Source organism: Ambystoma mexicanum, chromosome 6p (assembly GCF_040938575.1).
Source record: "Ambystoma mexicanum isolate Mex_15411 chromosome 6p, UKY_AmexF1_1, whole genome shotgun sequence".
In the NCBI taxonomy this organism is placed as follows: Eukaryota; Metazoa; Chordata; class Amphibia; order Caudata; family Ambystomatidae; genus Ambystoma; species Ambystoma mexicanum.
The window spans coordinates 488,444,588-488,466,607 of NC_090935.1; the positions used below are offsets into that span (position 1 = coordinate 488,444,588).

General features: G+C 45.6%; 1 protein-coding gene across 1 annotated transcript in view; it reads left to right on the forward strand.

Moving 5' to 3' along the window:
• IL31RA (interleukin 31 receptor A) overlaps positions 1-22,020 on the forward strand; it is an 841,398-nt gene that overhangs the window by 531,351 nt on the left and 288,027 nt on the right. Inside the window, exon 8 of the mRNA XM_069627290.1 lies at positions 1,290-1,372. Coding sequence (XP_069483391.1) covers positions 1,290-1,372 — 83 coding nt within the window. The remainder of the gene's footprint in view (positions 1-1,289; positions 1,373-22,020) is intronic.

The window sequence follows — 22,020 nt, forward strand, 5'->3', positions numbered from 1 at the left end:
TTGTCTACAAAAAAGCATTGGTTCAGTTTATTAAATAAAACTGGACTGAAGTAGGAAATACTGTGCAAAGCACGGGTACACCTGCTAGTGTAATATATAATGCACTTGTTTTCTTGATGCATATAAAAAGAGAGCAAAAAGGGTTGTTTTAAACCAGGATTGCTAAATAAAAAAACTTAAAAATAAAATAAAAAATGGAATACAAATGCAACATGCTTTGCGGTACGAAGATGTGAATTGCGAGGAAAAGAAAACAAGAATGATTAAAATTAAAAATCTCCACTGATGTACCAAGAGTAACTCATTGAGAAGTTGCCAATCCTATTCAAATAAAGCACACTGTCATATATCAAATTAGTGATAAACTGTTAAAATAGCAAAGCAGTAAGACCTCATATCAGCAGAGCCAATTTCTCATTTTACACAATGAAAAAAGATGATGGTTCGATGGGCTTGTCTCTTTTTACAGTGCTTCAAGGGTTACACATTATTTAATCTGTACTTGCAGTTTCACCCCTAGAGGTACTAGGAAGGGTGCACAGTAAAAAAAGAGGTGAAAATTGTCACAGTCCCAACAGGATTTGACAGTATGTGGCCTGTTGCTAGCTTCACCACTACTTAAATCTTCCAGTGATTTAGATGCTCTTAGGCAAGTCTTAGATGGGCAGCAATGTTTTCTTACATAGAATTGATTTATTCATGATAATCCTTCCTGGAGCTCCCTTCTTGCTTAGTTTTTTCTGATAGTTCAGTCATGAATACTTAGCTAAAATGAGAATGGCCTTCATTTTCCTATATTATTTGCTGGTTCTCTCTAACAGGGAATTGGTGGGGCCACAAGGGTTTCTAGATGCACAAGTGTCAGTAACTTCAGGTCCTAAGACATTTCTTTGTCAAATTCATAAATAGTTTTTTTCAAAAGGAATGAAATTGGTTAACATAATCACCATTGGATATTTGGGAAATGACCGGTTTTGATTAAAGCAGTCTATCATAGTAAAACTATGGCCTTTGCACAATTATCATTTGGGTTCACAAATATTTTCGCATCACTGTAAGTGGATTTTTATAATTTCAATCGTAATGACTTTTGTGAAGACAGGAACAAGTCTTCCTAGAAATGTAGTCGTCAAATAAATGTGTATTATCTATGAATTGGATGCAAAATAGAAATGACGTCTATGGCAAACAATAAGCTCATAACGCCTAGTTTTTTCCATGTGATTTAATAAAATCGTTATACTGTATCAAATGAATTTGTCATGATTTTCTATTTTTGTATTCCCCAGCACCTTTAAAGAAAGTTGACCTTTGGAGGACTATTGTTTCTCTCCAGCCTAATGGCGATCGGTCTGTCCATCTCAAGTGGAAGGTATTTAATTTGACTATTGCCTTTTTATAACATTCGGGAGGGTCATGTGGGTGGGGGCGTCAAGTACAGAATGTCAGCTACTGGAAAGCACTGTTTATAGCACATGGAATCGTATAATACAGCTGTATATGTCCTAGACCTTGCTAACGGTCCTTATGTATTTGTGCCTAATATACTTACCAATGCATGACCCTAGCTGCTGTACGGCAATACTTAAAATCCCAAGAATTCCTACACTTCATGAAAGAATATTGGAAGATATAATTAAATGTATCAATTGAAAATGTAGTTGTTAACATGTAATTATTACATGGATGTAAAAATCCTCGTGTTAATTTGTGATATAATTATCTATGGACTTATGTGTTAATAACTTCTTCTTAATGGATTTCCTTTTTTATATACATTTGATCTTTTCATTAGAACATGGTAATTAATCTAATATTTAGTTTTATGTAGCCAGAATGATGATGTTAGTTTCTTTGATTTATTTTTTTCAAACTTTAGTTATGTTTTTATTTTCTGCGTTATTGCTGTGTTTGGATGAATATTATATTGCAACAGTCACTGCACTATTGTTAAGGTGTGTAGTGAGTTCCATAGGAAATAACAAAAATGAATCATTAATAACATTTGACTCGTATGACGAATTTGACTGGAAATTCTGGGAAAAGGTTATTAAGGAAACAAAAAAAAAACACTTTCGGCCTAGTCCCTATTCATTTTACCATAGGCACAAAAGGCTAATTGTGCCGGACTGCACAGAGAAAACCACAGGATGGATTTGGACCAGATTCAAAACAAATTGGGCATGAATCGTTGACTCAGGATCCTTTTGTGGTTTGGGGTTATTGCGTCCAGTAGTTTTTTAAATATTTCATGGAGAATGGGGTGACCCCTTTCCCTGAAAAATCACTATATCTCCCATGGTGCATTGCAGGATAAGGCTGTTAAGAAATGGATAAGCTGCTATCTTTTTTTCCTGATACGGCTATACCCAATGGTACACGAAAACAAAAAGCACAGAAATGGCATTTGGAGGCTGAAAAACAGTGAAAAGGCATCAGACTAGAGGTGTGAGGTGGTGGACGTGGTTTTGGGGTAACCATTTGGAATTTAGAGGAGGGCTTGGGACCAAATATGCAGCGCAAACATTTTCCAGTAGCGCGGGTATTCAGTCAGATCCCAACAGCTACCTGCAAAGACGAGATCATGAAATCAAAATGCATCACACGGTACGAGTGTTTGAGGGACACTGGAGAGGGATGGCAAGGTAAATGGGAGTTGGGGGCAATGTGGGAACCTTGTCATGAGCAGAGGGTCACTTGGTGAGTGAGGGGGGATTCAGGGGAACATTTTTGATTTTCGCTGTTTCTGCCGATAATCACGGCTATATGTATTTCACTTCAATTATAGCTGCGGCTATGAGACAATAAGTTAATAAAAAAAGAAGACATATTGATTCAGGTACAGTGAGTGAAAAATCAATGGCCATGGCCAATGGCTTGGTAGCATTTTAAATGGCTGAAGGCCTGGTACTATTGTAAAATATAAAGTCATGGCCAGTGGCCTATTAGTATTAAAACAAAATAGAAATTGTGCATTGCTAGTAACCAGGCAGTTATTTAAAAAATAGTTGTCACTGTCAAAGGCAGTGGCCACTGGCCATGGCCAAAGGCCATGTTTAGTGGCCGTTTAGTGATTTAAAATCTACAGTGGGCACGGCCGAAAGCCGTAGCCAATAGCCATCACTGAAGGTCATGGCTAGTGGCCTGTTATTGATTTAAAATATACAGTGGGCACGGTTGAAGGCCGTGGCCACTAGGCCATGGCCTGTGGTGCCGAAAAATATAAAGTAGGCATGGCCAAATGCCATGGTCAGTTCTGCAGAAAAATATATGCTGTGACCACTGAGCATGGCCGAACACCATGGTCAGTGGTCAAGAAAAATGTACAGTGGGCACAGCAAAAGGCCATGGCTAGTGACCCGTCACTCATTTAAAATATATTACAGTAGCTTAAGGCTGTCATTGATTTAAAACAGGCAGTGGGCACGGCCGCTGGCCATGGTTAGTGGCCAGTTAGTGATTTAAAATATACAGTGGGCCTGGCCAAAGGCCAGTGCCAGAAGCCATGGCTTGTTATTGATTTCAAACATGCAGTGGGCACGGGGGAAGGCCGTGACCACTGGGCATGGCGTGATTTAAAATATACAGTGGGCACAACCAAAGGCCATGGCTAGTGGTGCATTACTGATTTAAAATATACACTTGGCGTGGCACTAGACCTCCCCGCAAACCCTACAACTCACACCCCCACCACTCACACCCATCAGCGCCAACACTGAGTGCATCAAACACCTCCAACCCATACCCCTCAACCAAACAATCTCACGCCCCTCAATGTAAGGTTCTGTCCCCAGTGGACACTAGCCACAGTTCTGAGAATAGGAGATGAATCGTAACCTTAACAAGTACACTACAATGGGTCTCATTACAAGTGTCGCAGTCCGGAAACAACGTGTTGGTAATTCCGATTACTAGTATTTTGTTCTTATGTGTTCTCATTCGAATTTGGATTATTTGCGACATCACAAGAGCATTTTCTCAACACTCATAGAAGTGCCAGCCAATTTTAAAAAAGTAAGCAAAACATAAAACTCCTGTCTGACCACCATGGGGTTAGGGCCGACTGGCCTCTGCCTCCTCCACCTACATGCAACTCCTACTCCGATCTCAACCAAGTTCCAAAGTAAAGTGTAGGCACTGCAGCTGTCCCAGTGACTGCATGCAGTGCGATATTGTGCCAGCAAGGGTGTTCAGGCTTGGCTGCTGCCGCTTGGACCACGCCTGTGCACAGTGAGGGCATGTGCAGAAATTATAGAATGTCACTGCTCAATCAATGCACAGGCCTGGGCCAAGGCTGTGCGATCTAGCACCCTTGCTGTATGTGTTGCGCTGCGTTGTCTTACTTCCATGACAAACGCATTGCACCTGAGCTATCCTATTAGTGCTACTTATTGTTTGGTACAGCACAGTGACAAAGTACGGAAGTGCTACCTTAAAGACGTCAGTAAAATTAGCATTTCCTCTGTGTCCAAAATATTCTACACTTATTCTCATTGCAAATGCATACGCGTAGCCAACTGCGATTTTCAAAAGAAAGACTGTCCTTTTCAAATAGAGCTCAAGGCTCTCTTCAGCTCACCTGTACCCTGCACCACAAGTCTCAGAGCCCTGGAAAATCATGAGATCCTCTAAAAAGTCCAGGATGTCAGTGTTCAAGCGACACTGTGCATGTGGGGCGAAATAAAAATAACTACTGTGTGAGTACTACATGGCCGCTTGGTTGTAAAGGACACTGACCGGCCTAAAAACACAAAAATTTGGACTTGTGCAATTGACTCGTCCAGAGATAGAAGCACTGTAGAGTGTCATTGCACATGGCACTGTGCAAGCTCCGCACCACAGAGTGACTTGCCAATCAATCGAAAGACAAAACAAGAAAAGTGCTTAGCGAATCCCCTGAGCGATGGAAAGCCAAACAAGCACTGGCAATACAAACAGTTTGGGCTTTTGTGAAGGCATGGAAAAGCATTTTCCAGGCACTGCTGTAGAGGTACTAACTGGCTATCAGGTGCAAAATGGTAATAAGTACATTGGTATCTAATAGCACGGCTGTATGCCTCCTAGTTAACGGGAATGAAAAGAAAATTGTACACAAGCAACTCTTGGTCAGAGGCCTACTTTCTAGGGGGGACAGAGCAGTTTCTTGGGGGGGGCTTCGCCCTCTTGGCCCCCTGCTGGAGCCAGGCCTGCAGTGGAGGAGGAGGAGGATGAAGGGGAGAATGCAGATTAACAATGGCATGCAGGTCGCACCCCTACAGCATGCACCCATACCCATACCCTGCACAAGGGCCACACCCTAGGCCCTGACTGAAAGGCAGATTCACACACTATATCACCTGAACAGGAAGACCATCCTAGAACTTGTTGAGCTCATCCAGGAAGACATCTAGAGCCTCATTGCCATCCAGACTGCCATACCCCCCTGCTGAAGATGATGTCAGTGTTGCACTTTCTTGCCATGGGCACATTCCAGCACTCAGTCTGCGAGCTGCATAGTATCTTGCAGCCAGCATTCTTAACTGTGCTGGTGCTGGTTCTGGATGCCCTCATGCACCATTTGTCCCGGCACATTGCCCTACCAACCACACAGGCGAAGGTAAATGCCACCAAGGTCCATCCACTTTCATGCACTTGCGGGCATGCCTAATGTATTGGGAACACTGGACTGCACACATATAGAGCTTGTGGCTGCCCACACCACAGAGGATGTGTACAGAAATAGAAATCTGTACCGCTCATTGAAAGTGCAGGTTGTTTGTAATGTGGCCCTGACAATCACACACTGTCTGCTTACATGGCGCATTATGGAGGACGCCGGACCTGGCTATTGGGTGATTAAAAGCATCAACACACACAACTGCATGCATGCATGCACCAGGGAGGGGGGACATTCACTGGCACCAGTGCATGGCTCACAGACACCAAGGCAACAAAGGGACACAACCAGCATGCAAGAGTGGATGGCTACAACTGGCATCTACCACATGTGCTCACTATATGGACACACATCATAATCTGGGCACGGCCGGACAGGCACATGCAATGCAGTACAGATACCAGAATGCATCACTACCATGCCACAATACCCAGCATGTCCCAACGCAGCCCCACCCACCACCTCCACCCCATCCTCGGGCGTCAGACCCTACACATGCCCTGACCAGCATTCCCTGTCACAGGGTGCACCAAGGTGGATGAGGGACTGCAAGTGCACAGACCCAGATGCATGTGTCACCATGGCTGATGACCCCTGTGAGAGATCACCAGACACACCAGGAAATAGCATACAATCGGGCTCACATCCGAACACGGATGACAATTGAACAGACCTTTGGGCAAGATAGTCCTGGCCTGGGTTATGCTGCCCAATATGTGCTTCAGGCGGAACATACACCTACCCCCGGACACGGACATGCCTCCAGCGGACACTGATGACGACGGTGACAGGGATGGAGCTGGAGACATACAACAACTCCAACACAGGGATGTCGGGGATGGGCGTGCAGCTTGTCAGGAACTCATTGATAACTGCTTTTGAGCACCCATCAACTGTCCACAACCCATGGCACACCCTGCATGTGATGCAGTGCAATAATAAAGCACACACCAGAGGTAAATTGCTTTGCACAACCACGTGTATTTAATTAAAAAACATAACCAAACGTGTGTCCCACCATCCCCCCACCATCCAATCCCCAACTAACACACTCCACCACCCACAACTGTCCCTCCCAAACACACCTTCTCCAACTATCCCTCCCAAACAGACCCTCCCCAACTAAGCCTCCCAAACACACCCTTTCGAAAACACCCACAGGTCACAGTAGTATCACTGTGAGACTAGTACTGAGTCACTTCCGTGGCCTCTTTTCACTGGGCCTGCCATTACTTGATGACCCTGACGGGAGCAAGGATCGGCGCCTTCGGCTGCTCTGTTGTGATCGGGCAGGTGTGGTGATGGTTGAGGGGGTGGGGTTTCGGACCCTGCCATGTCCCTGCACTCTAGGGCCACTTGCAGGGAAAGGGGGAGGGACTCAGCCAGTGCTGAGATCGCCTTGTTCTCATCCCAAGCCCTCTGTGCAAATAGGACTGTGGCACATAAGGAGCAGCCCAGGGCACATGCACAGTGCCAGCTGGTGGTCTGCACACACTCCCACATTATCCAGGTCTACTCCAGCTGCTGGCACATGAGTGCAGCCATCTCTTTATGCCCTGCCTTGGTGCGCCATATGTGTGCATCCCTATCTCGGATGCTAGGGAATGGTGGTGGAGGTGGTTCTGTGGAGGTCAGAGGGGCAGAATGATGGGGCAGCTGGCTGTGGTGTTGCTGCAGGGGCATCTGGCTGCAGCGTTGTGGGCAGAGGTGGTGTGTCCTTGGTAGTGGTGGTGTGGGGCGTGGCTCTCCTCCTCTGTGTGAGTGGCCATGAGGTGCTCTGTACACCTTGGTCGCTGTCAGACGCTGCGTCTGTGGGGGTGAGATGGCATGCCATTATTCACCTCTGTGACACCATCTTGTCTTGCAACATGCAGTTCATACATTGTGTGACATGATGCCTGTGCATGGAGTTTTTCAGTTCATTCATTGGACTTTTGTATGGCGTCTATACACATGTTTTTCCAGGTGCCACAAGACAAAAGGGGTTGGTACATAGGGGAAATAAATCAGAATCAACGGTCGTACTAGGCCTTATGACATTTTTACCTTGCAAGTGCAGGGAAGCAATTGGTGCAGGGAAGGGAGGAGTAAGGGGAAGGGATGGGAGGTGGTGTAGTGCAGGGGTGGGGGCAAAAGGGGCTCAGCAAGTGCTGATGAGAGCCACAGGGGCACTTGCAAGGGGAAAAGGGGATTGGGAGCACAGTGCAAAGGATGGGGTGGACCAGAATCTGGCTAGTCCAGGGAAGGATGCTCAAGGGCAAGTGCTGGTAAGACATACTGGGGGAGAATGGTCGTGGATGGGCTGGCCCCAGTAAGACTCATGAGGGACCAGACCCCAGATAGTTTTGTGGATGATGCAAAGGGTCTGATGCGGTCGCTGTGAGCCAGTGGAGGGATTTTAGGGCTGGAAAGATGCAGTCTCAGGGCTTGTTGCCTAGGATGACTCTCACATCCCCATTCTGGGTTGGTTTGAGGGGGCAAAGGGAGGAAAGGGGTAGAATGAGGAAGAGGCAGTTGCAGTAGTCAAGCTTAGAGAGAACCCGAGCTCTGTAGATATTGGGCTTCTTGGGGAAGGTGAGGAAAGGGAGTGTGCCTCTGAGCAGGTGGAGCTGTTAGTTGGATTTGTAGGTAAGGTCCATGATGTGCGTGAAGGATGAGAGGGAGGAGTCATAGATGGCCCCAAGGAGAGTGAGGGGAGAGGGCTCATAAGAGTGGGTTGGACAAAGGGTGTAGACATCACAATAAGAAGCTTCTCTGGCCTACTGGCATTGAGGCAGAGATCGTTAGCAGTGTGCAATGCATGAATAGCGGTCAGGCAGTCATGTATTAGAGTAGGAAGAGAGGGGGTAAGGAATGGATGCTTGAGGGGGAGCTGTGTTTTGTCAGCATGACGAAGTGAGGAGGGACAGTGGAGAACAAGTGGGCCAGAGGGGCAAGGTGTTGAGGTGCAAAGGCGATAGGATAGTACCCTGAGGGACACCACATGTAGTGAATGAGAGGAGAGCGAAGGGCCCAATTGCACTTGGGAGGGTTGGCTTAACAGGATGACTTTAATGCATGCATGTGGGTATGTTACAGGGGCACATTATTCGTGGTGCATGCACATGTGGGATATTTTGCCCACTCAGATGTGCCTCACTACATCACTTTACTGCAATGGTGAAAGAAACAGCCCAAAAGGACCACGCTGACTCCTGTGCGCGCCAAGATCTTTAAAACTGCGTTTGTGTCACAACCAGAAAATGGCTGCACACCCCTGCCACACACATTTCAGGTGGGGGTGAACACAGAGTCCTCATTGCAGGAATATGCCAGTGGGCTCTGTAACATTTACATGGAGCAAAGTGAATGAAGCAGCATCATGGTGCTGAGAAACCCCAAAAGGCCTTTTAACTTGACACTTTCCCAATCTTAAAAAGTGCTGCTTGGTGCTAAATCCATTCATTTCTCATAAACCATTATGATAAATGCCCAGGATTATTCATTGTGTGGCTCAGAGGAACCAGGCCTCATTGAATGACAGCTCCTGTTAACAGGAAAAGCAAACCAGGGACTGTGTTTTTCATTTTCCATGGGGAAACGCTAAAACTTTGCAACAAGTATCAAGAATCAGCTGTCCAGGGAAAGACTCTAAACAAATGTCTGATACATGTATCCATGCTGCAAAAGAATTCTAGACTCAAGAACTATGAGCTGCACCAAGCGTATATTTGCTGAGATGAAAACGGAATTTTAAGGAATAGTAAAATGGGCTTGTTCCTGACTGAAGGGGGAAAATGGGATATTTTAAAAGTACATTGTTGCGTCAAGGCTCAATTACTTAAGAAATGTAAAAGGATTTGTAATGGTAAAGACACACTTATAAACTGTTTTAATTGTATATGTTTAAAGTAAATATTTAAAACTACAAATCAAAGCTCAACCCAGTGTGAAAGGGCAAACTATATTTAAAAGAAAAAAATTTTGCCCTGTCAGTACTGACCCTGAGGAAGGATTACACCTCAACTGCTGGAACAGGAAAAGGCTAATTGCTGGCTGGAGGCTTGGAATCCCCAGGACAATGAGGCCTTTCAAGTCACATTAGACATTCGTCTTTGCCCCAGGCCAAGGCAATAGCAGGCTAAGACACTCACGCTGCCAGTGGTAGGGGCAGGATGCTTCACTCGCAAGGAAGAGGCCCCCCACCCTGCTTCAAAGGATTTGACACTTGCTTACAGTTGAAAGAAAAAAAAACCCTGCTTAAGTGTCAATGGACTTCCTTTTGGTTTTAAAATGCCTATTTTGCAACTTAACTTCAAGACATTTAACTTTGCCACCAGAATGAGAAACAATGTGAAAAGTGCCTAATTCTAAATCTAATTTTATGCTCTTTCTTTGAAGACGTGACTGAACCCAGTACTACATAAGGAATAGAAGAGTAACCAATTGTGGGGAAAGTATTGATCTTGTGCACTTGACATTTTGTTCACATATCCCAGGGGTAAATGTGCATCTATGTACAAAATTGGGAAATGTTAGGCCAAATCTTTCATGGTTAAAATTGCCAAAATGCAGCAGAAAGGCAAAACCAGGTCTCACAGATGTAGGACTTGGATTGAAATGTGACCCACAAGATTTGTAACATGTGCATCTGATTTTCTTAGAGGTCATAACTACATAAATATGTATTTGTGGGAAAGTTAGATTTTGGTCCCAATAGCTATGGGAGGTTTCCAGACATTGTAAAGATCATCTCATAAAACATGACATCCCTTTCTGTCATCCAATCGGCGAAAAGCAAGGTGGAGATTATGGTGTTGCCCAATCCTAGCAGTAGGGGTGTGGACAGTAGGCTTGCCCCTGCCATATAATTTAGTGATGTCATTTGGCATGATAAATAAGGGAACCACGCACGCACATACACACACATACACACACACACACACACCGCACCCCCCTGCCCCCTCTGCCCCCCACACAATTCCTGACTTCATCCTGATTTCTGCATGGCTCCCTGTTCCTGAATCTCCATCCTTGTTCCTGATTTCATTATAAAGCCAAGGCCTCAGCATTGCTGAACTCCTTTTCAGCTAGGCCTCAAAATTCTGAAACAAATCCCAAAACCCCAGGGAAGCATTTTGATCCAGTCTGGCTTATTACTAGTAAATGCATGCCTGCCGCAAACTCGCCATCCCACTGATCTCCGGTGACCAGTGCAGTAACCAGAAGGGCCAATCCAGTTCAGTCCAGTGCGTCCAGGTGACCAGAACAGCCCAGCTGACCCTATCCTGCCAGACGTGCTCAGCTGTCCTTGGTTAAACCTGATCCGCGTGATGACCAGAAACCTTGACGGTCCAAAATCCTAAATTAAAGTGGACTGTAAGTATTAATAGGAAGCATAAAAAATCATATCATATCTTGCCTTGTTTTGTTCCTTCCTGTCTCTAAACCCTCCTATTCTTACCTTAATAACTTGTAACATTGTCTGAATCCTTATTGTTATTCTATTATTGATTTATCTTGCTAAGCGCCATTTTTTTGGTCATTTTCATCTTGTGTAAATCTTAAATTATCCATCCTACTTCGAATGATCTGACTGGTTCCGCCTGGAGAGGACACTGGGGATTTGGTGTTGAAGTCATGAATCAACTCCAGAGCTTACTTTGCCCCTCCTTGGTATTCTAGCCGGAATGCTCTATTCATAGAGTAACACTATAGTAAATATTTTCTTGTGCAAACTGAGTCCTTTTCTGTTTTCACTGCCCGACTTTTCTAAAAACGCCTCTCATTCAACCTTGCATATCTTCCTCAGTATAGCTAGAGATTTCATTTCAACTCTAACTTATACATAAGACCTGTAGCTACATCCCAACAGAAAAACCGCACTACAAATCAGTATATTTCACCCGTTTTTCTTAAAAACCGTTTATTGAATTTTAGGCGGTCATCTGCATTTCTGCAAAGTTTTACACGTGTGATTTTTGTTTAAAATTATTTTCAAACTTCCATTAAGATTCATTAAGATTCAAAGTGTGTAATTTTGCTCAAATTATAGCTCATGATTTTTAACATTTTGTCAATGTTGATCCCATAGAAATTTGTATTGATTTAAGAACTTTTGCACACATTCATTGTTTCACACAGCCATTTTCGAATGTCATTTTAAAAGTGTAAGATTTCCAACCCGTTTTTCTTCTCTCCTGAATACCTGCTGCTTCCTTATATCTGTTTAAAATTGCTTATTTGTGGGTTGAGGAATATTGCAGAGGGAAATCCTAACCTAAGTGCTATCCTTTCAAACAAGCCAAAACTGTTATTTTCTCTGATGTTTTATATTTTGTGTTGCTAAATAGTGAATTTAACTACATTCCTTCTTCTCTGTTATTGTCACCACATTGGTGATTGCTGCTCCCTATTCAAAATTACGTTTGATTTGAGTTTTAAATAAATAAAAAATATTACCTTTACCAACCAGCCTGATTCCTGGTCCATTGTCACCTGGGGGTATTTTGAGAAATGGTGTGTATGAGTGGTATATCACTCAGAATATTGAACCTATAGACATAATAAAATAAGTATTTAATTTGTGCGCTGCATACTAGGCTGAGACCAGGGTGTATCGCCTGATTGAAATACTTAACACACGCCACCTTGGAGGGTGTGTGCCTTCTGCATGTGTTGCTTCTCATGTTGTGACATTGTGCACACGACCAATACTTATGTGGACATGTGTGTGTGTGGATATTTGGGGGGACAATGCTTGTGGACCCTCGGGCAATGGCCATGGTTCGTTGGCACTCTATGGGTTGGATGTGGTTTGGTGGCATGCAGTTGCACATGTCTCCATGTAGTGTGAGCTGCATTTGCCTGTCCAATGTGTATAGTTGTTTTGGTTTGGCACATTGTACTCACCGCCTTCTTCGTGTGTTCCTGCACCGGCCTCCTCCGCTCCCACTCCCTCGATCCCCTCATAGTGCCGCATTTCTCCTCCCGACGCATGAGCTTTATTGGCACGGACGGCCCACCGCCAGGGGCCAGGCATTACTTCCTGTGGAATTACAGCAGGTTGCGGGCCCTCAGCTCGGAGGTCATCCCACCGCATATGGCAGTCGTGCAGTGTGTGTGGTACAGGTCCCACGGCTGACATCTTCTGCGCCACCTCCTCCCAGGTGGCATTTTTTGCACAGTAGTGTGCTGCGCCGGTGGTCTGTGGCAACAGCTCACCAGCATGTTAGGACTGTGGTGTCTGCGAGCATGGCGAGATCTTGCTCAGAGAAGCGGGGATTTCACTGCCAAACATCAGGGACCCAAGATGACATACCTGCTGTTGAGATGCTGGTGTCTCCGTGTCCGGATGGCAATAGGTAGTAGGTGATTTTGAGTGGACTGTGTTTTCCAAAATGGCCACCGGCGAGCTTCCAGTTCCTGCGATGATGTTTCCCGTCCTGGTGTTTCTGTTGCCAGTGTTTCCGTGAGTGACATGATGGTAACGGTGCAACCGGCATTTTTGGTGACGGTGCTTCCCATTTTTGTAGTGGATGACAGTGTTTCCGTTATGCGGCATGATGGGTTGCGTGCTCCCGTGAGGTTGGACTGTACCAGTGATTCCATGGTTGCAGTTGCCAAAAATGGTGCCACTGGCTTCACGGAATCACTGGCACACTTGTAATGGGACCCAATGTCTTACTTGAAGATTATGAATTGACACCCTCAGTGACCCCTTAATAGCATGACCACACTTCATACAGAAACAAGTAAGCAACTTGCATTTTTAGAACTTCTGCTGAGGTGACAATGATGCTTATATTGTTTAAAACTGAGGGAGTGATTGCAAGTGCCACCTTTACCTTGGTTCAAGGCTGAACACAGTATTAGCCATGGCCTGATATGTTAATGACACTAATCTCTTAATGCTGACCAGCAGGTCATACAACAGGCAAACCATGCCACGCAACCAGCTCAGCTTTGTTGATGGACCAGTGTTTTGGTGTGATGAGTCTGCTACAAAAAGGTATACACCTCAAAAGAGACATCCCACAATGGTATAAATGAATCTAGTGCCCCTGCAGAAGAACAAAGTCCTCTTCACTGCCAGGTACAAGTTACCGTGCTATACAGTGTCTCTTTTTGTGGGTTCTTCCCCTTCTGTTAACTGGTACATTTTCCCATTTGTACTGGAAGAGTTTGATACAGGGGTACATGACTGTGTATTGAATCAGTAAGAGTAAACCCGGCATTATTTTCCATAAGCGGATGGCTTTACAGCCTGCACAATTCATTTGGAGTTATCTCAGGCGCTGTTCCATTGGCATACTGCTGGAGGTAAACTGTGCCCAAAGTGTGAAGTCTGATACAAAACAAAAATCGGGCACTTTTTACCTACCCGCCAGAGCCAGAAGTGGAGAAAAAATATACAAGATCCCCAAAAAGTGCTTAGTTTTTACTTGTACAGAATAGAAATGCAAGTGCTTCCCTTAAGTACAGAGAAACATCCTTTTTTATATAGATTCGGGATGATAAAGGGAGCATATCTGATGCCCACTCTGTCCCCACCTTTCCCATGTGATATGTAAAAGGGTCTGAAGTGGCCATTTTGTGCATTATAAAATGTACAGTAGTGGTATGAACCGCTACACCATATTATCTTTTTTGACCACTTACATGCTGATGAAGTTAAGAAATGTTAACAACAAGCGATGTTGCTGGTACTGCCAGCGTCATTCCAGAAGTCCCACTGTCATTACGGCCAGTCCAGGTGCAACCTCTGAATTGTGCAGATTTCCAGGAATGCCAATGTGAAGGTGGTAATTACATCTGGTGTTATTTCTTTTTGAAAATTACACCTAACTTGCAATAAGACCCTCTGTGTGGTGTTCTCGCCATTTGTGAGGATTTCAGGGTTCAATAATGTGTGATGTGTTGTGTTCCCATTTATGATATTAACATGCTGGATGCTTGTTTTTTATAGCAGCAGCTGCCCCTACCAGTGCTGGGCATCAACTTGGAGGCCCTACCACTAGATGACAAAGTGGGCTGTGGGCAGGAGCCAGAGCAATCTGCCTAAATCTGGATGATAGATTGGAGGTGCAAAAAGTGCAGAAATGTCTATGTGCTCGGAAGCAGGATATTGTCATCGAACTGTGCCTCTGGTGAAAGACTGTACGAAAGGAGCAGGGTGAACTGGTTGCGCATGTCAAGCAGCAGCAGAGAGAAGCACTGGATCATTGGCAGGAGTTTACCCCTTAAATCAGCGAAGAAGAACCCTAGGAGGAAGTGTCATGACAGCTACCTCTATCCCTCCCTGCACCCCTACATATTTCCCACCTTGCCCCATAGTTGAAATGAATAAGAGAATAGGTATGCCTTTCCCTGAGAGCTGTTACAGTACAGCATGAGCAGGTCATTTTAAATGACTACAAAAACCCTCCAGGCGAAATGGTCCACATTTTCATTAAACCTTTAGTTAGTTTTGAACAGTATAAGAAATACTTTAAACAAGTTAACTTTGATGAGTTAGGCAATAGAACATTGATGCCTTCTAATCTGATCATCACTATTGTCTCCTTTGACCAGTCAAGTGTTCTAGGGAATGTGGGAGCAGACAATGGGTGTGGGGCACAAAGGATCAAACAGTATGTATGTTTCAGTAACGGAAGGTAATTTTTTCTGGTCACCACAACAAAAGAATGTTAAAATAATGTATTTGTCATAAACCATAAAGAAAGTCTCTTACAACAGTTCCAGCATAGGGCATGTCCACCCATGCTTGAGAGTCTGATTAATAACCCTGGTCTTCCTCTTTGGGTTGTGTTTTTGTGGGCTCCCCAAACCTTTTTAGTTAAATACAATGATAGGCCTTCTGCAACCGGTATGCTCTGGGCTTGGACAAGTCAGCAGGTCTCCTCCAGCAGGTCAAGACACTGTGACTTTCTCAAACTCTTGTAGTGATTCTGCAAGGCTTTTGTTGGTTCACCACCTCTCTGTTATAAGATCCTTAGACATCTCAATACCCTTGTTACCGTAAGGTCCTTGACCCCCAGTGAGATTGCATGGTATCATTTCTCTTTAACTCTATTTTGAGAGAGATGGGTGACGGAACCTTTTTCACCAGAAAAAACCTTCTTCCCCTTTAAATTTAGTGGCGCGCAGGTACATTTTCAGACCCCTGGATCCTATCCGTAGTTTCCACAGTGTACCGCCTACCGGTCCTTTCCTCTCCTCCCTCCTCCCCCCCGTCCCCTCCTACAGATTGGGACAACAACTCTGTTGGCAGAGATCCGTGCACTCGTCGAGAGCCAGGCAGTGGAAGAAGTCCCAGCCTCCCTGCGAGGTTTGGGCTTCTATTCCAGGATTTTCGCCATACAGAAGAAACTGGCTGGCCTTATAAATTGGTTGGACCTTTCGACCCTCAACCTGTCCATTCTTCTGCAAAAATTCAAGATGGTTACACCAGCTCTGATAGCGGAAACACTGGACAGGGGAGACTGGATGTGCTCCTGGATCTGAAGGACGCTTATCTACACGTCCCGATAGGCTGCCATTTCCAATGCAAGGTGCTTCTCTTTGGCCTCATCTCAGCTCCCAGGTTATTCACCAGATTAATGAACGCATTGGAGGCCTCCTCAGGGCCCAGGGCCACCATGTCTACCTTTACCTGGACAACTGGCTCGTCCAGGCCGCATCCCTGGAGGAGGCCCTGCATACCTCCTCCGTACTGATGAACACACTCTATGATCTGGGTTTCTCTAAAAATATCAAGTAGTCTCAGCCGTAGCATACGCAGAGCCTGACCTTCCTGGGCCTCATCTGGCACACAAGCTTCAAGTGGGTCTTTTCCACGGAGGACAAGGTCGGGCCATCACGAAGGCCACTGCTCACTTCCTCCCCAGGACAGTGACATTGGCATGGTGGTACCAACACTTGCTGGGGATTATGGCAGCAGTCCTTCTGGCCGTACCCCACACAAGACTCAGGATGAGGAGATTGCAGCTGCTCTTTGCAGCCTTATGGAATCAGGAGAAGGGCTCCCAGACAGAGCCAGTCAGCATTCCTCTGTTTCTCCGCTCGGACCAGAAGTGGTGGTTTGTGGACTGCAACTCCGGCAGCCTATCCTCAGGTCACCGTCACTACAGACTTTTCCCTGGAGGGCTGGGGCGCTACCCTTGGCAGCCACAGCATCCATGGAGTCTGGACTCGGCAGGAGCAGGAGTCTCACATCAATTGGCTGCAGCTGAAGACCATTTGGCTGGCCCGCAAGGCCTTTCTTCCTCTCATTGGGGGCAAGGCAGTACTTATCCAGATGGACAACTCCACCAGCATGTACTATGTCAACAAGCAGGGGGTACCAGGTCCCCTCCACTGTGCAACCTAGCGATCAGCATGTGGGAATGGGCACTGGAGAACAACATCTATCTCATGGCCGTTCACCTCCCGAGGGAGTCCAACCTGGAGGCGGACAGGCTCAGCAGACTGGGAGCAGACAATTACAAGTGGCAAATGAACGACCTGGTGCTGAAGGACATCTTCCTCAGATGGGGGCTCCTACAAGTGGATCTGGACAACAGGAGATGCTAGGTATTCACCTCGTGGCAGGGTCAAGGCACCGTCTCTCTGGGCGACGCATTTCAGATACAATGGGATGGCATGAGGGCGTACGCCTTCCCACCCACATCCCTGGTCCAAAGTGTGATCTGCAAGATAAAGGAGTCTCGTCACCTCAGCATCATTCTTATAGCTCTGTGGTGGTCGGCGAGACCGTGGTTCTCCGAACTGCTCAGCTTATCGGACAGACCTCCTATTCACCTACCGCTGGGCCCAGCTCCTCCCCTGGCACAGCAGGGGGGGCAGAGTAGTCCACCCCACCCCTCACAAGCTAGCCCTCACAGCGTGGTTCCTGAGCAAGTCACCCTGAAACACTTGAGTCTTTCTCAGGCTAACCTAGAGATCATTCAGGTGGCCAGAAGCAAGGCTACTAGGACCCAATACTGATTCTGCCATTGGGATGACTCTAAAGAGATCAACCCCCTTAAGTGCACTTTGGATGACGTACTTTCATTCTCGACACACCTTGCCCACTCTGGCGTACAGGTGGACACATGCTGCACATATTTGGTGGCCATCAGGGCTTACAGGAATTCGGTAGAGGGCGTGTTCTCCTCCAACCCGGTGGTCAAGCGGCATTTGGCGAGCCTCCACAGGCTTTACCCACCTATAAAGAAACCACACCCCGTGTGGGACCTCAATGTAGTGTTGGGCGCCCAGGCGCACAAACCATTGGAGCCAATGGCATCTGCGGACAACAGGCTGGTCACTATTAAGACAGCCCTGCTGGTGGGCCTCACCTCGGCTCGCAGAGTCAGCCAGATACAGGATCTGGTGGCATCAGAGCCCTACATGACTTTTCACAAGGACAAGGTGGTCCTACAAACACACCCGGATTTCCTACCCAAGGTAACTTCCTCTTTCCATCTTAACGAGGAAATAGTCTTATCCACTTTTTTCGCTGATCCCAAGGACGAGTCTCAGAGGGTCTTGCACTGTCTAGATGTCAGGCACGCTCTGAAGTACTATCTGGACAGGACCAAGGATTTCCGCAAGTCAGTCGCCCTATTTGTCACATTTGGTGGGTCAAGGCCTGGTTATCAGGCTTCCAAGGCTTCCATAGCAAGGTGGATGGTTTCGGCCATCAAGGAGGCCTACGAGTTGCAGCACAAGCCATTTCCAGTGAACATGCATGCCCACGCTGTCGGAGCCAAGGCCACAGCCATTGCATTCCAAAGGCATGTCCTGTGGCAAAACACTACTGTTTGGACGCCGCCTCTAGATCAGAAATGGCCTTCGGACCGGCAGTTCTAAGGAACTTGTTTGCTTAAGGAGGGTCTCCTCTCCACCCTAGGGCTACATTCAATTGTAATCACCCATACAGTATGGAGGAAAGGGGACGGGATGTAAGAATAATTCATATTTACTCACTGTAGTGACTAAAATACTCTTAGTCCATAGTGCCCTTTCCCCCATAGGTCCCACCATCCTCCCCCAATAATACTGGAGTCATTAGGCAATGTTATCTGTTGTCAACACGTCAATGGGGACTGAGGAGTAGCGTCGAACGGCGGAGTCAGGCGAGCACATTATCCCAGGGCCGTGCACCCGCGCGCCTCTAAATTTAAAGGGGAAGAAGGTTTTTCTGGTGAAAAAGGTTCCGTCTCCCGTCCCTCGCGAGGGAAGTTCATACAGTATGGATGAGAGGGGACTATGGACTAAGAGTAAGTTATTCACTACAGTGAGTAACTATTAATTTCCTTGTGATGACACCTCTCTCACCTTAAGCTTGTTCTAGACTTCCCTCCTTCCCTGAAAGTCTGCCTACTCCACTCCCCAATACCTTTACTCCCACTTCTGCCAATTCTCTCTTCCTCCAACCTCTACAGACACTTCCTTCAGTGTCTATCTCTCCTCCTGCTCTCCTCTCAGTGCTCCTCTCTCACAACTCTCTGCCAAGATCATTCCTAGAGTGTCTGCTTGAACTAACCACACTGTCAGAATAAACTGGCTGCCTTTTAGAATAGGGTCTTTCCTCACTTTGTGTGGTGCTTAATGGTAGTGAAGCCACCTATGTATTGAGGGATGTGATGTTTTATAATTGGCCCATGGGTTGGTGGTCATATGGCTTGGAATGGGACCTGCCTTGGGATATAGAAAGGCCTGCCACCATCTTGGATTTCATAAGGGTCACTGATAGCTATTGATTATCCCTCCCTACCCCTGAAGACCTCCTGTTCTGGCCTGCTCTAATAACGGTCCCTCTACTCTCCCAGTATGAAAATGTTTACTTAGAGAATCCTCTGGTAAGCCTGGGTGTGGTCTGTTACATTTAAATGTACTTTGTTGCAGGAAATGTGCAAGTTTGTTATGACCACAATGCTGGGGAATCGGGTTTGTTTCCTTAATTTGATTTATTTATTAGTATGGCGCTCCAAGCCTTGAGGCATCTGGGCGCATTTCTTAGATAAAGAGGTTAGCAAAGATACAATCACAGGAATTAAGTTTACACAATTTACAGAATATACATTGGTCTAGGACATAGTTTACATGGTTTACAGAATAAAAGTACTTAATTACATTTAACAGGTTATGCATTGTGGAGTTGCTGATGGTTAGGGTAATGTGGCCGGGGGTAGCTAGGACTCTTCGGCGAGGAGCAAGGTTTTAGCATTCCTCCTGAATGGGTGGTAGGCATGTTCAGTTCTTAATGGTAGAGTGTTCCATAGTTTGGCTGCTAGCACGGGGAAACTGATACCTCCTGCCTTTTGTAGTTTGAAGTTCATGATTTTAAGGCAATGTGCCTGTGCCGATCTCATCGGGTGATCTGAGGTATTACGTGTAAAGTTCTTAGTTAGGTGTCTTGGTGCTAGATTAGCGAGACATTTGTGGGTAAGTGAAAGGGTTTTGAATGCAATCCTTGGCTTGACCGATAGCCAATTCAGGTTGTGCCTTACCTCGGCTATATGTTGAGATCTGGGAATATTCAAAGCTGCCCTAATGGCATTGTTTTGAAGAACTTGCATCTTTTTCAAGTTCTGTTGACTGGATCCAAGGTAGATTATGTTACAATAGTCTAGCTTCGAGAGTACTAGGGCTCTAGCAATGGAGATACAGTTGGGTGTGGAGGGGAATGGTCTGCAAGCCGTAATTAACTTCTAGATGTATGCTGTTGAGGATGCCGACGCATTAACCTTCTTACTAAGTTTAGAGAAGAGTCAACGTAAATCCCCAGAGTTTTTACATCCTTGGAAACCGTGATAGAGTTACCGTCAATATTAAAGGCATCATTGTTTGTCTAGTCTGTTGAGTTTGAGCTTTGAGCCTAAAAGGAGAAGCTCTGTTTTCTCATCATTGAGACAGTCCGTGGTTGGCCATCCAAGCCTGAATGATACTGTTAATGTCGTTAAGAACTTTGGCGTCGGTGTCATAGTCTCCAGTGACAGGTATGGGTGTCATCTGCATAATTCATGTAGGTGACACCCAGATAATCAAGATCATTGAACAGAGGCTTAGTGAATACATTGTATAAGGTGGGAGACACGCAGGAACCTTGGTGGACACCGCACGTGACTGGTGCAGGTTCAGCGGATGCTAATGGTGAGAAAACTCTCATTGCTCTATTATCCAGGAAGGACTGGATCCAAGTGGTGGCTTTATCTGAAAAGAGTGCAGCTGAGGTTAGCTGCGTGCAGAGGACTTTGTGGTCTACTAAGTCGAATACAGCCGACAGATCTAGTAGTAGAAGGAGGACAAGTTTGCCTTTGTCTTTTAACTCCTCAATTTGGGTTTTTAGGTAAATTTGGGCCATTTCGGTACCGTGCCTTGGCCTAAAGCCTGACTGCCTAAGGCCAAGGAGGTTGTTGGTTTCTAGATGCTCCTGAATCAGTAGATAAGCTGTTCTATCAATAATTTTCAAAAGAAATGGGACCGTAGTGATGGATCTATAGTTCATAGGGACATTGGGGTCTAAAGTCGGTTTCTTAAGTAACGGGAGAAACCACTATACCTGTTTCAAATGAGGTGTTGATTAAGGAGGTGATGAATGGAGCCAATTCCTTGGCTGCCTCTTTAACGATCGGCACAGGGCAAATGTCTCCCTGGCATCTTGAAGGTTTTAGTTTGATAATTATGTCCTCTACTCCCTTAGTAGTGAGAGGTGAGAAGTTAAATAGTTTCAGAGTTTTAGGGTAGGGAGTCGAAGTCCTGGGTTTGGAAGCAGTATCCAGAATCATGAGTTTTTTTTATTTAATTTTATTTTGTAGCATTGTTATTTTGTTCAGTAGTGCTGCCTGTATGTTGGTGCACCATGTAGTGTGTTTAGTACAGGTGACTGGTGGTGATGCTGGGGATTCCAGCTCTCTGAGTACATTAAAGAGTTATTTTGTGTTAGATTAAGCTTGAATGATGCAGGTATTATAGGTTTCTTTTTTGGTTTTTAGAATTGCTTCTTTATAAAGAAGGGAGGCTAATAGAAAGTTGTCTTTGTTAGAGACTATTGGATGACTCTTCCAGAGTGCTTCTGCATTTCTTTTGGATTTGCGCAGTAATCTAAGGTGTGGTGTGAACCACGAGTTAAGATGCGCAAGGGGTTTGGCTTTACGCAATTTGAGAAATGCGATAGTATTTATGGCGTTGAGTATAGTGTAGTTGAACAAGTGCACTAGGACCGTGGGGTCTAGGTGTTTGGTATAGGTGGCATTGATTATTGGTTGTAGTAATGGGAACAACTTTTCCACTGTTATATTGCAAGTGTTCCTAGTTTGGGTAGGGGTGCAAGGATGTGGGAATTGTTCTGATTGCATTCTTCCTTTATCGTGAATGATATCAAGTGGTGGTCTGTC